The sequence below is a fragment of the Narcine bancroftii genome, chromosome 3 (genome assembly GCF_036971445.1).
Source record: "Narcine bancroftii isolate sNarBan1 chromosome 3, sNarBan1.hap1, whole genome shotgun sequence".
NCBI classification, from domain to species: domain Eukaryota; kingdom Metazoa; phylum Chordata; class Chondrichthyes; order Torpediniformes; family Narcinidae; genus Narcine; species Narcine bancroftii.
In genome coordinates, this window is record NC_091471.1 from 15,237,536 (window position 1) to 15,249,729 (window position 12,194).

Sequence of the window (12,194 nt, forward strand, 5' to 3'; positions counted from 1 at the left end):
ACACCAATCATCAAAGACTCTCACCACCCAGCACACACTCTGTTCTCACTGCTGCCAAGAGGAAAGAGATATAGGTGCTACAAGACTCACGCCACCAGATTCAGGAACAGCTGCCACCCCTCCATCATCAAATTAATAGTTTAACACAAAGTCCCATTCACTACTATTGGAGACTATTTTCAGAAAACCCAGTCAAATCCTTTTGTAAAAGTGCGCACAGCTTTTTTCGTAAAAGCGAATTTTCAAAATTCGACTATTTGTAAAGCAGGGTATACCTGTATATACTTTGTATAGTTTTTTTTAACACTACCAATTGATGATAATTCTGCTGTGCCTGCAGGAAAAAGGATCTTAGGGTTGTATGTGATGTCATGTATGTACTCTGACGATAAATCTGAAATCTGAAGAAATAGAGGCACGGATCAGAGAAAAAGAAGGCATATAATCAGACACAGGTAGACAGTTAAGGAAATCCCTTGCTACAAGGTTAAACAGCATGAAGAGGGAATTAAGGCTGAAAGAGATTCTGAGAAGGCTATGAAAGGAGAATCCAAAAAGATCTTACATTTATTAAGAACAAAAAGGTGACGAGGGAAGGAATATGTTCCCTTAAGGATCGGGGTTTGGTGGGGGGGGGTTGCTGGGGTTCTACATGTAAAACGGAGATGGGGAAGATCTTAAATTAATATTTAGTGACTGGGCTTACTGTAAAGCAGGTGTTAAACAGGAGCAGAAGCTAAGGGAGGCAACTCAAGATAGCCCAAGGCATGTCTGCATCAATTGTAAAGGGATCTTAGCAGCCTTAAGTCGCATCAAGGTGTATAAATCTCCAGGTCAGACCACGTGCATCTCAGATCATTGTGGTGGGGGGGGGGGGGGGAAGGAAGAAATTGTTGAGGCCTTGACAGACATTTTTAACTACCCGGAAGTTCTGGAGGACTGTAAATTGGCAAATATAATGCTGTTATTTAAAAATAGCTGTAAAGATAATCCAGGTAACTACAGACCAATTGACCTGATGTCAGAGATTGGAAATCCAAGAGTGATAGACTTTATCCACATTTGGATGGCCTTGGGAAAATTAAGGACAGCAATCATAGATTGTGCATGGGAAATCATGTCTCGCGGACTTAGTAGAATTTTTTTTAAGGTGTCAAAAAGGGTAGACACAAGGCAGACAACTGATGTTATTTATGTGGATTTTAGTGAAGCATTTGATAAGGTCCCACATGATAGGTTGGTATGGAAGATGAGGGCACACAGGAGCCCAACAGGCCAAAAAGATTTAAAAAAAAAAGGCACCATGATAGGAGTCAGAGTGGTTGTACCGTGCAGTTTTTTCAGACTGGTGATCCTGGACCAGTGGACTGCCTCAGGGTTCGGAAGTAGGACTTTTGCTTTTTGTAGCATATGTAGATGATTTGTACAAGGAATTTTGTGGTAATATGAGCAAGCTTGCTAACGGCATGAAATTATGTACCACAGTGGACAACGAAGAAAATTATCTGACTTTTTTTTTTAAACAAAATTCAGATCAGATGGGATATATGAAAGGCAGATGCAGTTCAACTTGGAGGAGTGCGAAGTGTTGCACTTGGATAAATCGAACCATAACATTGCTCTAATAAATAGTTATAAAGCAATGGGACCGAGGGATGCTTAGCTTTGTGAGGGTCAGCCTAAAGGTTTTTTGAGGTGACAAAAGAAACTGATGAAGGAAGAGTGGTGGATTTATATACGAGTATATGGATAAGTAAAGCATCTAACAAGGTTCCTCGTGGTAAACTCAGCTAAAAAATCATGAGGCATGGGATTCATAGAATATTGGCTGTGTAGCGGATTTGGCTTGACCACAGAAGCCAGGATGGTAACAGATGGGGCATATTTTCCTGGAGATCTGTGAATAGTCGAGTTCTGCAGGGATCCATTTCTAATATGCTTTGCAAATTTTATAAAAGACATGAATAAGGAAGTGGAGGGGTAGGTTGGTAAGCATGTAGATGACTCAAGGATTGGAGGTGTGGATAGTGCAGAAAAGACAGGATGCAGAGTTGGGCAGAGAAGTGGTAGCTGAAATTAAATAGAGAGAAATGTAAAGTGATGCACTTTGGAAGAATGAACGAAACCATTAATGGCAGGATCCTGAGCAAGGTGGAGGAACAGAGAGATCGTGGCGTCCAAGTTCATAGATCCATCAAGGTTACCATGCAATTAGATAGGGTGGTCAAGAAGTCACAAGGTGTGGAAGAGTCACATGATGTGGTGAGGTTGGATGTGAACTCTCAGCCCTCGTGGAATTTGTTTAAAAAAAGGTTTAAAATATATTTCTACAACTTTCTTTGCTCAAACATTATTGAACCTATCTAATAATGGGTTCAAAGAACAAGATGCGACTGGCAGCTTCAGGAACGCTTCGCCCGAGGGAAGGAACTTGGGAGCAAAGGCCTTTACAAGCTAAGAAGCCAGGAGATGAGGTTTTACTTGCCTCCGATCTGGAAACCTCTCCTCCTGGCCCAAGCACAGCGACATCTATGGTCCTATCAAGCTGCCAGAGGACCTTCCGATTTAGTGTGCAGGAGCACATGCACAACTCTACAAAATGACTACAACATCGTGAACTCATCCAGGAAGATGAATATTTACAGAATGACAACTCTGATGAGAGTTCGCCAGAATCAACCTCAGCAGAAGAGGTAGAAAAAGCTGCCAGAGGAACGGAGAAGAGGAAGAAGGCAAAGAAAGTCAAGACTAAACACAATATAGATGATGTTTTGACAATACTTTAATATTAAAGATGGAAGAAGTAAATTTTTTTGAAGTTATCAATAAGGTCACTAATCTGGATAAAAATTTTAATACTTGGAAAAAACTAGACGCTGGGGCAAAAAATTGATATTTTGGAAAATCATAGCAGGAGAAATAATGTTAAAATTGTAGATCTCAAGGAAGGAACCAAAAGGACTATTTGAATAAACTGAGGGACTGGGCAGATACATGGCATTTGGATAAATTGAGGGAGTGGGCAGATACATGGCAAATGCACCTCAATGTGGATAAATGTGAGGTTATCCACTTTGGTAATACAAACCGGAGGGCAGATTACTATTTGAATGGCAATAGATTAAGAGATGGGGAAGTGCAGAGAGACCTAGGGGTTCTTGTGCACCAGTCACTGAAGGCGAGCATGCAGGTACAGCAGGCAGTTAAAAAGGCAAATGGTATGTTGGCCTTCATATCAAGAGGGTTTGAGTATAGGAACAAGGATACCTTACTGCAGCTGTCCAGGGCCTTGGTGAGACCCCACCTGGAGTTTTGTGTGCAGTTTTGGTCACCTTATCTAAGGAAGGATGTTCTTGCAATGGAGGGAGTGCAAAGACGATTCACCAGGCTGATACCTGGAATGGCAGGAATGACTTATGAGGAAAGATTGCGCAAATTGGGATTGTACTCGCTGGAGTTTAGAAGATTGAGAGGGGATCTCATAGAGACCTATAAAATTCTGGCAGGACTGGACAGAATGGATGCAGATGGGATGTTTCCAAGGATGGGAAAATCCAGAACCCGGGGCCATGGTTTGAGGATAATAGGCCAACCATTTAGGACCGAGATGAGGAGGAATTTCTATACCCAGAGGGTGGTGAATCTGTGGAATTCATTGCCACAGAGGGCAGTAGAGGCAGGTTCATTGAATATATTTAAGAGGGAATTAGATATATTTCAGTATTAAAGGTTACGGCGAGAAGGCGGGGACGGGGTACTGAACTTTAAGATCAGCCATGATCTCGTTGAATGGCGGAACAGGCTCGAAGGGCCGAATGACCTACTCCTGCTCCTATCTTCTATGTTTCTATGTTTCTATGGAAGTGCTGATACTATAACACATTTTCAAGATTGGATACAAAAGTATTGGGACAGGATAAAGTGGGAAATAATATTGAAATAGAAAGAGTGCACAGCACATCTTTGTCACCTCCACCTCCAGCCCAGAAACCTCATTTAATATTGATTAAATGTTTAAGATTTCAAGATCGTGAAAAGATTCTTAAACCAGCAGCTAAAGGAGCGAAGGAAAGGGGGGCACTGTTTGTATATGAAGGAAAAAAGATTTTCTTTTATCCAGACATTAATGTGTCACTTTTGAGGAATAGATGGTAATATAACTCTTTCTGGAAAAAGGATTATCATTTTATTTTACTTCATCCTGCTACCCTGAAGATCATAATTCCAAAGGGTGAAAATAGATTCTTTACAGACACTAAACGTGCTATGGTCTTTATTAACCAGTTAACAGGTTTAAGCGCTCCAAGTACTCGAGATGGCAGAGGTCGACAGCATCGAGTCCACGCTGCTGAAGATGCAGCTGCGCTGGATGGGTCACGTCTCCAGAATGGAGGACCATCGCCTTCCCAAGATCGTGTTATATGGCGAGCTCTCCACTGGCCACCGTGACAGAGGTGCACCAAAGAAAAGGTACAAGGACTGCCTAAAGAAATCTCTTGGTGCCTGCCACATTGACCACCGCCAGTGGGCTGATAACGCCTCAAACCGTGCATCTTGGCGCCTCACAGTTTGGCGGGCAGCAACCTCCTTTGAAGAAGACCGCAGAGCCCACCTCACTGACAAAAGGCAAAGGAGGAAAAACCCAACACCCAACCCCAACCAACCAATTTTCCCCTGCAACCGCTGCAATTGTGTCTGCCTGTCCCGCATCGGACTTGTCAGCCACAAACGAGCCTGCAGCTGACGTGGACTTTTTACCCCCTCCATAAATCTTCGTCCGCGAAGCCAAGCCAAAGAAAGAAGAAGAAGAACAGGTTTAAGAGTTGATAGAATTCAATAGATGGTAATATAGTTATCTTTATATTTGTATGTAACTATTGTAGTTTATTGAAACTATTCCTTTTGTAAGGTACAAAATCTATATGTATGTAATTTTAATTTCTGGGGTGGGGGGGGTTCAGGGTTTATCTACGTCACATCAGATGTGCATCTGTGCACTAGCCACAGACCACAGAAGGAATTTGGGTAGTGTTACAAAGTTATTTCTTAGCATGGGGGGGGGGGGAATTTATGTTTGGTTTGGATTTTTTTTTTTTAAAAGATTGACACGTTAGAATCTATTTGTTATTCTTTTTTTTCTATTTTATATTCTCTATTTATTCTTTTCTATTGGAGCTGGAAGAAAAGGATATTGGGATCTCTGAGGGAGAGAAAATGGACAGATGAGATGATAGATATGGATACATTGATAATCTGCGATAATGGTAAATGTGGTAAAGTCTCTCAGTATTAATCTTAATGGTTTAAACAATCCTGTAAAAAGGAAGAAAGTATTTTCTCAGATTGAAAAGATGGGAGAAGACCTGGCCTTCCTCAGGAAAAAAAACATTTAATTGGCAAAGAGCATCAGAAATTGAAAACAGATTGGGTAGGCCAGGTCATAGTATTGTCTTACAATTCTAAAGCAAGGGGAGTGGTGATCTTAATAAAGAAGAATCTTCTAGTTGTAATTCAAAATGTCACAGGTGGATGTGTAAAGGTGCACTGTCAGATATATTCTGAACCTTGGAGTCTGTTATATTTATATGCTCTGAATATAGATGATCAAAGGCTTATAAAGGATTTTTTTTTCAATTGGCAGACGCACATGAAAACATAACAGTGGCGGTGTTACAGCCCCAGAGGACCCCAAAACCCAGAGGCAATAGAAATTCACCAAGACAAATTGTTAAACAAAAGTTGCTTTTAATTTTCTTTAAAAATAAAAACAAGATCAAACTTTAACTTATTACCATCAACTTAACTTTAACTTCTAATTCTAAGTGCACGTGTATATAAGTTTAGAAAAGTTCATTGATTCACAGTCCAATCTCACTCCTCCAAGTTCACTGCTATCAGGCAATTCTTATACTGTGCACAGAATTTAACATTTATGAATTTTCATCAGGCTCTGGTGAAAACAGTTAAATGGTTACCACTTAGGAAGGTTCTTGTCGGTTTTCAGAGAGATTTGTTGCTTGTTGGACACACACAAACTGATTTATTTCCGTCAGTTATTTCAGTGTCTTGCTGAAGAAACTTGCCCCATCAGGGTTTTCCAAATGATAACCTCTTCTGCGGGTCACCACAGATTTCCTTTTTGTTTCCCTTATTTCAGGTGAAACACTTTAGCCAGCCATTTCCTCTTGTATGGACCACAAGGGTTTTAAACAAGCTCCCAGCTTGACATGCTGCAGAAACCAGTTTTTTCTCTCTCACACAAAGAATGCCTGTTTGGTCTCCTCTCTTAGAACAGCAAACTGTATTCAGACAGATTGCAGAGCCATTCATCTATTGCTTTCAAAACAATAATCCATTACTCCACAGCATGTCTAATTAATACCAATTTGTGAAGTCCTTCAGCAAAGCAGTTCCATTATCTTTACAAAATCACTTAGCTCGGAGTGTCTCGTTTGAGCAGAGCTCTTGCATTTTACATGAAGTGTTTGTTTATGACCTACACTAAAACCCCCAATCTAACTCTTCCAAAAACATATCTATATACAATATAAAATATGATATAATCTGACACAGCAGGGATTTTAATTCTTGTATGGATCTCGCTTTGGACAAATCAACAAGAGCTGTGGCCAGGTCTAGGATGGCTAGACTGAACTGAGAGGACACCTGAAGAAAACTGCATCAGACACAAAGAGACTATTCCTTTTATTCTAATAGACATGATTCATACTCCAGGATAGACCTATTACCAGAGGAAATTATTTCAAGTGTGGAGGAAAGCTTAGTGGAGATGTCAGAGATAAGTCCAGTACAATAGGAACATTTAAAAGATCAGAAGATAGAAACATGGACTCAAGAAAAATTGAGGGTGATGGGTGTGAGATAGGGAAATAGGGATAGATGTTTATAAAACCCTGATGAATAATGACAGTCTGTTTCCTAGAGTAAGAGGATCTAAGATGGGAAGGCATAATGTACAAGGAAAGGAGGTGGAATTTAGATGGGATGTGATGAGGTAACTGCTTTTCACTCAAAGGATAGTCAGCAGATAGAATGAGCTGCCAGATAAAGTGGTAGGGGCACCTTCATTAGCTTTATTTCAGAAGCTCTTGGATTACTACATGGACAGGAGGGAACAGCGTCCTAATGCAGGCGAGTAGGACTAAAGTAGGAGGGCATGTGATCCAGAATGGAATGTCTGGGCCTGTGGGCCAGATTTCATACTGTCAGACTTTGACCAATAAATAATTCAGATCAAATGAACCCACAAAAGAAACTACAATATGCTTAAAGACAATGTTAATTTATTAAGCAATTCTAACTTCATCAATGATATGGGATTAAGGGCTTTATTGTGTATAACAAAGCAGAAATAAGTTAATTTCATAGAATAATAAATCATGAATACATAAAATACCTAGCATGACTAGATCCATTCTAATCAAACACCACCACAATGGTTCACATCATTTACGATGTTAGATGGCATTATAATCATCAAAACATGGGAAATCACAGAACACCCCCAGCCCATTAGTACCATGTATGTATTTGAGCAGCAGTGGCTTGTGGGACAGATGGGTCTGTTACTGTGTAGTAACTTTAAGTTAACAGGGAAATTGTTAAGTGGACAAAAAATTTCAATCCTTCAGATATTTCTTCTGTAAAATTGAAAGTTATAATAAAGATTATATATTTACCATCAAGCACCTCTTCTGGCAAATCAGTAACATCAGAATCAATGTTTGTCAGATTATACAGATCAAACAGCAGATAATTTGCAAGTTCTCGGCAGCCCTCATTATATCTGCTATCAATACCTGAAAGAGAAAAAGAACATGTTACTTCAAAACCACAGCAAGAAAATTTATCAATAAACTTTGTACCATTTACTATAATAAATGTTCATTTATTATCAGGGTACATACACGATACCACAAACAACCCGGAGATTCTTTTTCCTGCGGGCCAGGCAGAATTTCTACTTATCACCAGTGCAAAAAGTGCGCAAGAAAAAGATATGTCTACAAAAGAGAGAAATGTAAAGTGACTGTGCAAAAACAGAAAAAATAATCCTTAATAAATAATATGCAAAGAGTCCTTAAAAGAGCCACTAGCCCAGTGGTTCCCAACCTTTTTCTTTCCACTCACATACCACTTTTAAGTATTCCCTATACCATAAGTGCTCTGTGATTAGTAAGAGATTGCTTAAGGTGGTACGTGGGTGGAAAGAAAATGTTTAAAAACCACCATTTTAATCATCCCTAATTGACTCGTTATGTGCACAGTTTCATAACTCCAAAGGAAATGGACCAATGACAATTTTTCTCAAGCAAAATATTTCGGTAACAATTGGGTCTAGAGCAGTGATTCTCAACCTTTCCTTCCCACTCACATCCCACCTTAAGCAATCCCTTATTAATCACAGAGCACCGATGACATAGGAATTACTTAAAAGTGGTATCTGGGTGGAAAGAAAAAGATTGAGAACCACTGGCCTAGTGTGAAACTAAGAATTGCATTCTAGGACAGAGATGAAGTTTTTGCGCAATGTAGGAAAGTGAAGGAAAGAAAAGATTAAAATGAAGGTATAAATTTTGCTGTGAGAAAGTCTCATTGAGAGAGAGAACGTACTAGCAAATAGTAATAGTGGAAAATTTATAAACAGAGTGGGAAAGTTGGTAGCCCACAATTTATAAAGACCATGGAAAAAAGTGACAAAGAAAGCCCTCCATGAGTGCTCCGTGCACTTCCCCGTGCATACAGCCCTTTCTCTGCAGAACATAATGATGTGAGGGAAGGTCCGCCATCGCATTTTCCCCCACGGTCTTTATAAATTATGCACAATATTGCTACCAACTTTCCCACCCTGTTTAAAAATTGTCTGCAATTGCCAATTATTGCTAACACTTTCCCATGGTCCCTGATAAAGGTTTATATAGGTTGGCACAACAGGGGCTGTAGGACTCATACTGTGCTGTACATAAAGCTTAATTATGTTATAATTAGGAATAATTAATTTTGTTTAAATACAAGATTAAAATACATTGATCAGGACTTAGGCCAGGTCAGTCATCGCTTGATGCATCATAACATCACCAGTAGAAGGTAGAATACTCCCATCTCTGGGGATGGCTCATGGTGAATATGAAAGCTTGCAGTGTCCCATGAACAACAAAACCGCCATTCCTAACTGGAACACTGAACAACTAATTTACTGGGACGCAAGTGTAAAATGGGCTACTGATTGAATTTGTTGTTTAGAAGTCAGATAGTGGAGGGGTAGCAACTATTCCTGAACTTGGTGGTGAACCTTTTCGGCACCATTTCCAGCTTGAAAATAGATTTCCTAGAGCTAGATGACCAGAAATCTACAAAGTACTGCAAGTGTAGTTTTACCAATGCCTTGTGTAGTTTTACATAGTGGAGCAGATCTTGTACCCAATGCTGTGATCACTGTAGGCAAGCATGCTAAATGCCTTTCACCATTTTGATTATCTGTGTTGCCACTTTCAAAGAGGTATGCACTTGAATCCCTCAATCTCTTTCTTGTATTACATTCTTCGGGGCTCCATTTACTGTTTGCCTTGCCCTGGTTTAACTTACCAAAATCCACCATGCACTTCGACAAGTTAAATTCCATCTTCCATTCCTTGGCCCAGTTTTAGATCCTGTTGGTGGTTTCAGACAATCTTCTTCATTGTCTAGATCGCCAATTTGTATCATCTGCAAATTAACTAACAATGCCTACATACTTGCATATATGAGGACTACATTATACATAATTAACAGTGGACCTAGCACCAATCCCCACAAGACACTGCTGGTCATAGGCCTCCAATCTGAAAAACAACCCGACTCCTACTACAAAGCCAATTTTGTATCCAATTGGATAGCTCAAACTTTATTCCATATGATTTAACCTTCCAGACAAATTCACCATGCAAGACCTTGTCAAAGATCTTGCTAAAGTCAATATAGACAATGCCCCACCACCTTGCCCTCATCAAACCACTTGGTTGTATCTTCAAATATTAATGGAACATGATTCCAGCATTTGCAGTCTCTGGTGTCTCCTATTCCAGCATCTGTAGTCTCCTGTGTCTCTGGTACAAAATGGTTACATCAAATTCAGAGTTAATCCCCATCGGTATCTGTCATCCGTGAAATTATTTTTCCAATTTGGTTTTCGAGATTGATTACAAAGGCTATTTTCAACTTTTTTCTACACTTAATTCTACATTGAGGAAGCACATCACAAACTCCATCAGTACCAGAGCACTACAGGGCTCTACTCACTTTAAATCTATGAACGTGTGGCCCTGTACCACAAAACCATCTACAAATTCACTGACAATATCACAGTACTGCATTTTATAAAATGAGGCAATGAATTAGCACACAGAAAGGAGACTGAAAAATTGGTTACATGGTGCACCAGCAACAACCTTGCACTCAATGTCGCCAAAACCAAAGAGCTGATTATTGACTTCAAGAAGGGAAAACCAGATGTATACGATCCAGTGATCATTGGGGGATTCAGAGGTAGAGAAGATGAAAAAATTTAAGTTCTTGGGAGTCACTACTCGAAGTATCTTTCCTGGACCCAATACACTAATGGCATCACAAAGAAAGCACTTCAGCGGGTCTACTTCTTCAGGAGTTTGTGGAGGTTTAGTATGACATCAGAAACCCTGGCAAATTTCTACAGATGTGTAGTGGAAAGTGTGCTGACCAGCTGCATCACAGTCTGGTATGGGGGGACACCAATACCCCTGAGCGTAGAGCCCTCCAAAAGGTAGTGGTCACAGGCCAGGACTCATCAGGCAAAACATCAAGAAAATCTTTAGGGAACACTGCTATCGAAAAGCAGTAGCAATCATCAAGCATTCACACCAGCAAGCGCACACTCTATTCTCACCACTACCATCAGGAAAGAGGTATCGGTGCCACAAGACTCGCACCACCAGGTTCAGGAACAACTGCTACCCTCCACCATCAGATTCCTACACAAAAAACTCAATCAGGGACTCACTTAAGGTCTCATACTTTGTACTTTATTGACTTTTTCCCCCCCCTCTCTGTATTGCAGTTGGATAACATGTGTATGTTGTACACATTTTTTTCCCACTACAAAATAATGGTAATTCTCCCTCGTCCTCAGGGGAAAAAAAAATCTCAGGAATGTATGAGATGCCATGTATGTACTCTGTCAATAAATCTGAAATACAAATATGAAATTTGAAAATCTATCAATAAGACAGGTGATTCAGAAATCAGTCAAAATAATTATACATTTTGTATTGGCCAGTTTTCATTTCCCTATCACAACTGAACAATGCAAAGAGAAAGGTCCTACTGGTATAATGAAAAGATGATCCAAATACTTTCTGGCAATCATAAAAAATATTAAATTTTTATATACTCCTCCAAACAAAGTGAACAGTGTAGCAACTAAAATAATGCATAATCAAGCAGCTTATGTCTGAAATTCACAAACAAGGTGAAACATACCCAGAATGCAGAGAATTCCATCAGATTTTTGCTTGTTCCTGTAATTCAGGAGGGCTTGAACTCTCCGAAGACGGCTGCAACTACAGAAAAAAGTGGAGGTGAAATAACTGACCAATAAAATGTACCTCAATACTGCAAAAATAATATCCTGCTCATTGCAGAAGTCAAACAATTGCTTTTATTTTCAGTATTTCAGTCACAGTAATTATAGTTTAAAGACACACTATCTGCCAACTTTAACAATGAAAAAGTTTTAGATTTCTGAAGTTTAACAATTTTTAAAAAGTTGCAGCATATTTACTTCACAACTATACCAAAGAATTATTCCAGTTTATGAAATGTAATTTTATTTCAGCACCCATGAAACTTAGAACTTAATTCAACATCAATATGTGAGTGTTTCGAGGAGCCTTCTTTTCAATCCTGGATCACTGGCATGTTAATTCAACCGAGATACTTGTGGCATTCTTTCAGTACTATTTATCATAAAGTTTCCTCCAATTTAAAACACAACTTCAACCAATCATCAAAAAAAAACTAAACCTGTGTGTTACTTCAACTCAGCATTTTTCCTGCAGAAAAAAAATCTCAGGGTTGTACGTGATCTCATGTATGTATTCCGATAATAAATTGGAACTTTGATTAAAGTTTTCTGGCATCATCATTCATGAAAATGCGCT

General features: G+C 39.4%; 1 protein-coding gene across 7 annotated transcripts in view; it reads right to left on the minus strand.

Annotated features, from left to right (window-relative positions):
• dnaaf9 (dynein axonemal assembly factor 9) overlaps positions 1 to 12,194 on the minus strand; it is a 194,391-nt gene that overhangs the window by 132,795 nt on the left and 49,402 nt on the right. For 5 of the 7 annotated variants that reach the window (XM_069923517.1, XM_069923521.1, XM_069923518.1 and 2 more), the window contains 2 exons: positions 11,515 to 11,594; positions 7,701 to 7,820 (listed from right to left, as the gene is read on the minus strand). In XM_069923517.1, coding sequence (XP_069779618.1) covers positions 7,701 to 7,820; positions 11,515 to 11,594 — 200 coding nt within the window. Of the gene's footprint in view, positions 1 to 7,700; positions 7,821 to 9,606; positions 9,672 to 11,514; positions 11,595 to 12,194 lie in introns of all 7 variants that reach the window. The other 2 variants (XM_069923524.1, XM_069923523.1) reach the window with 1 other exon arrangement.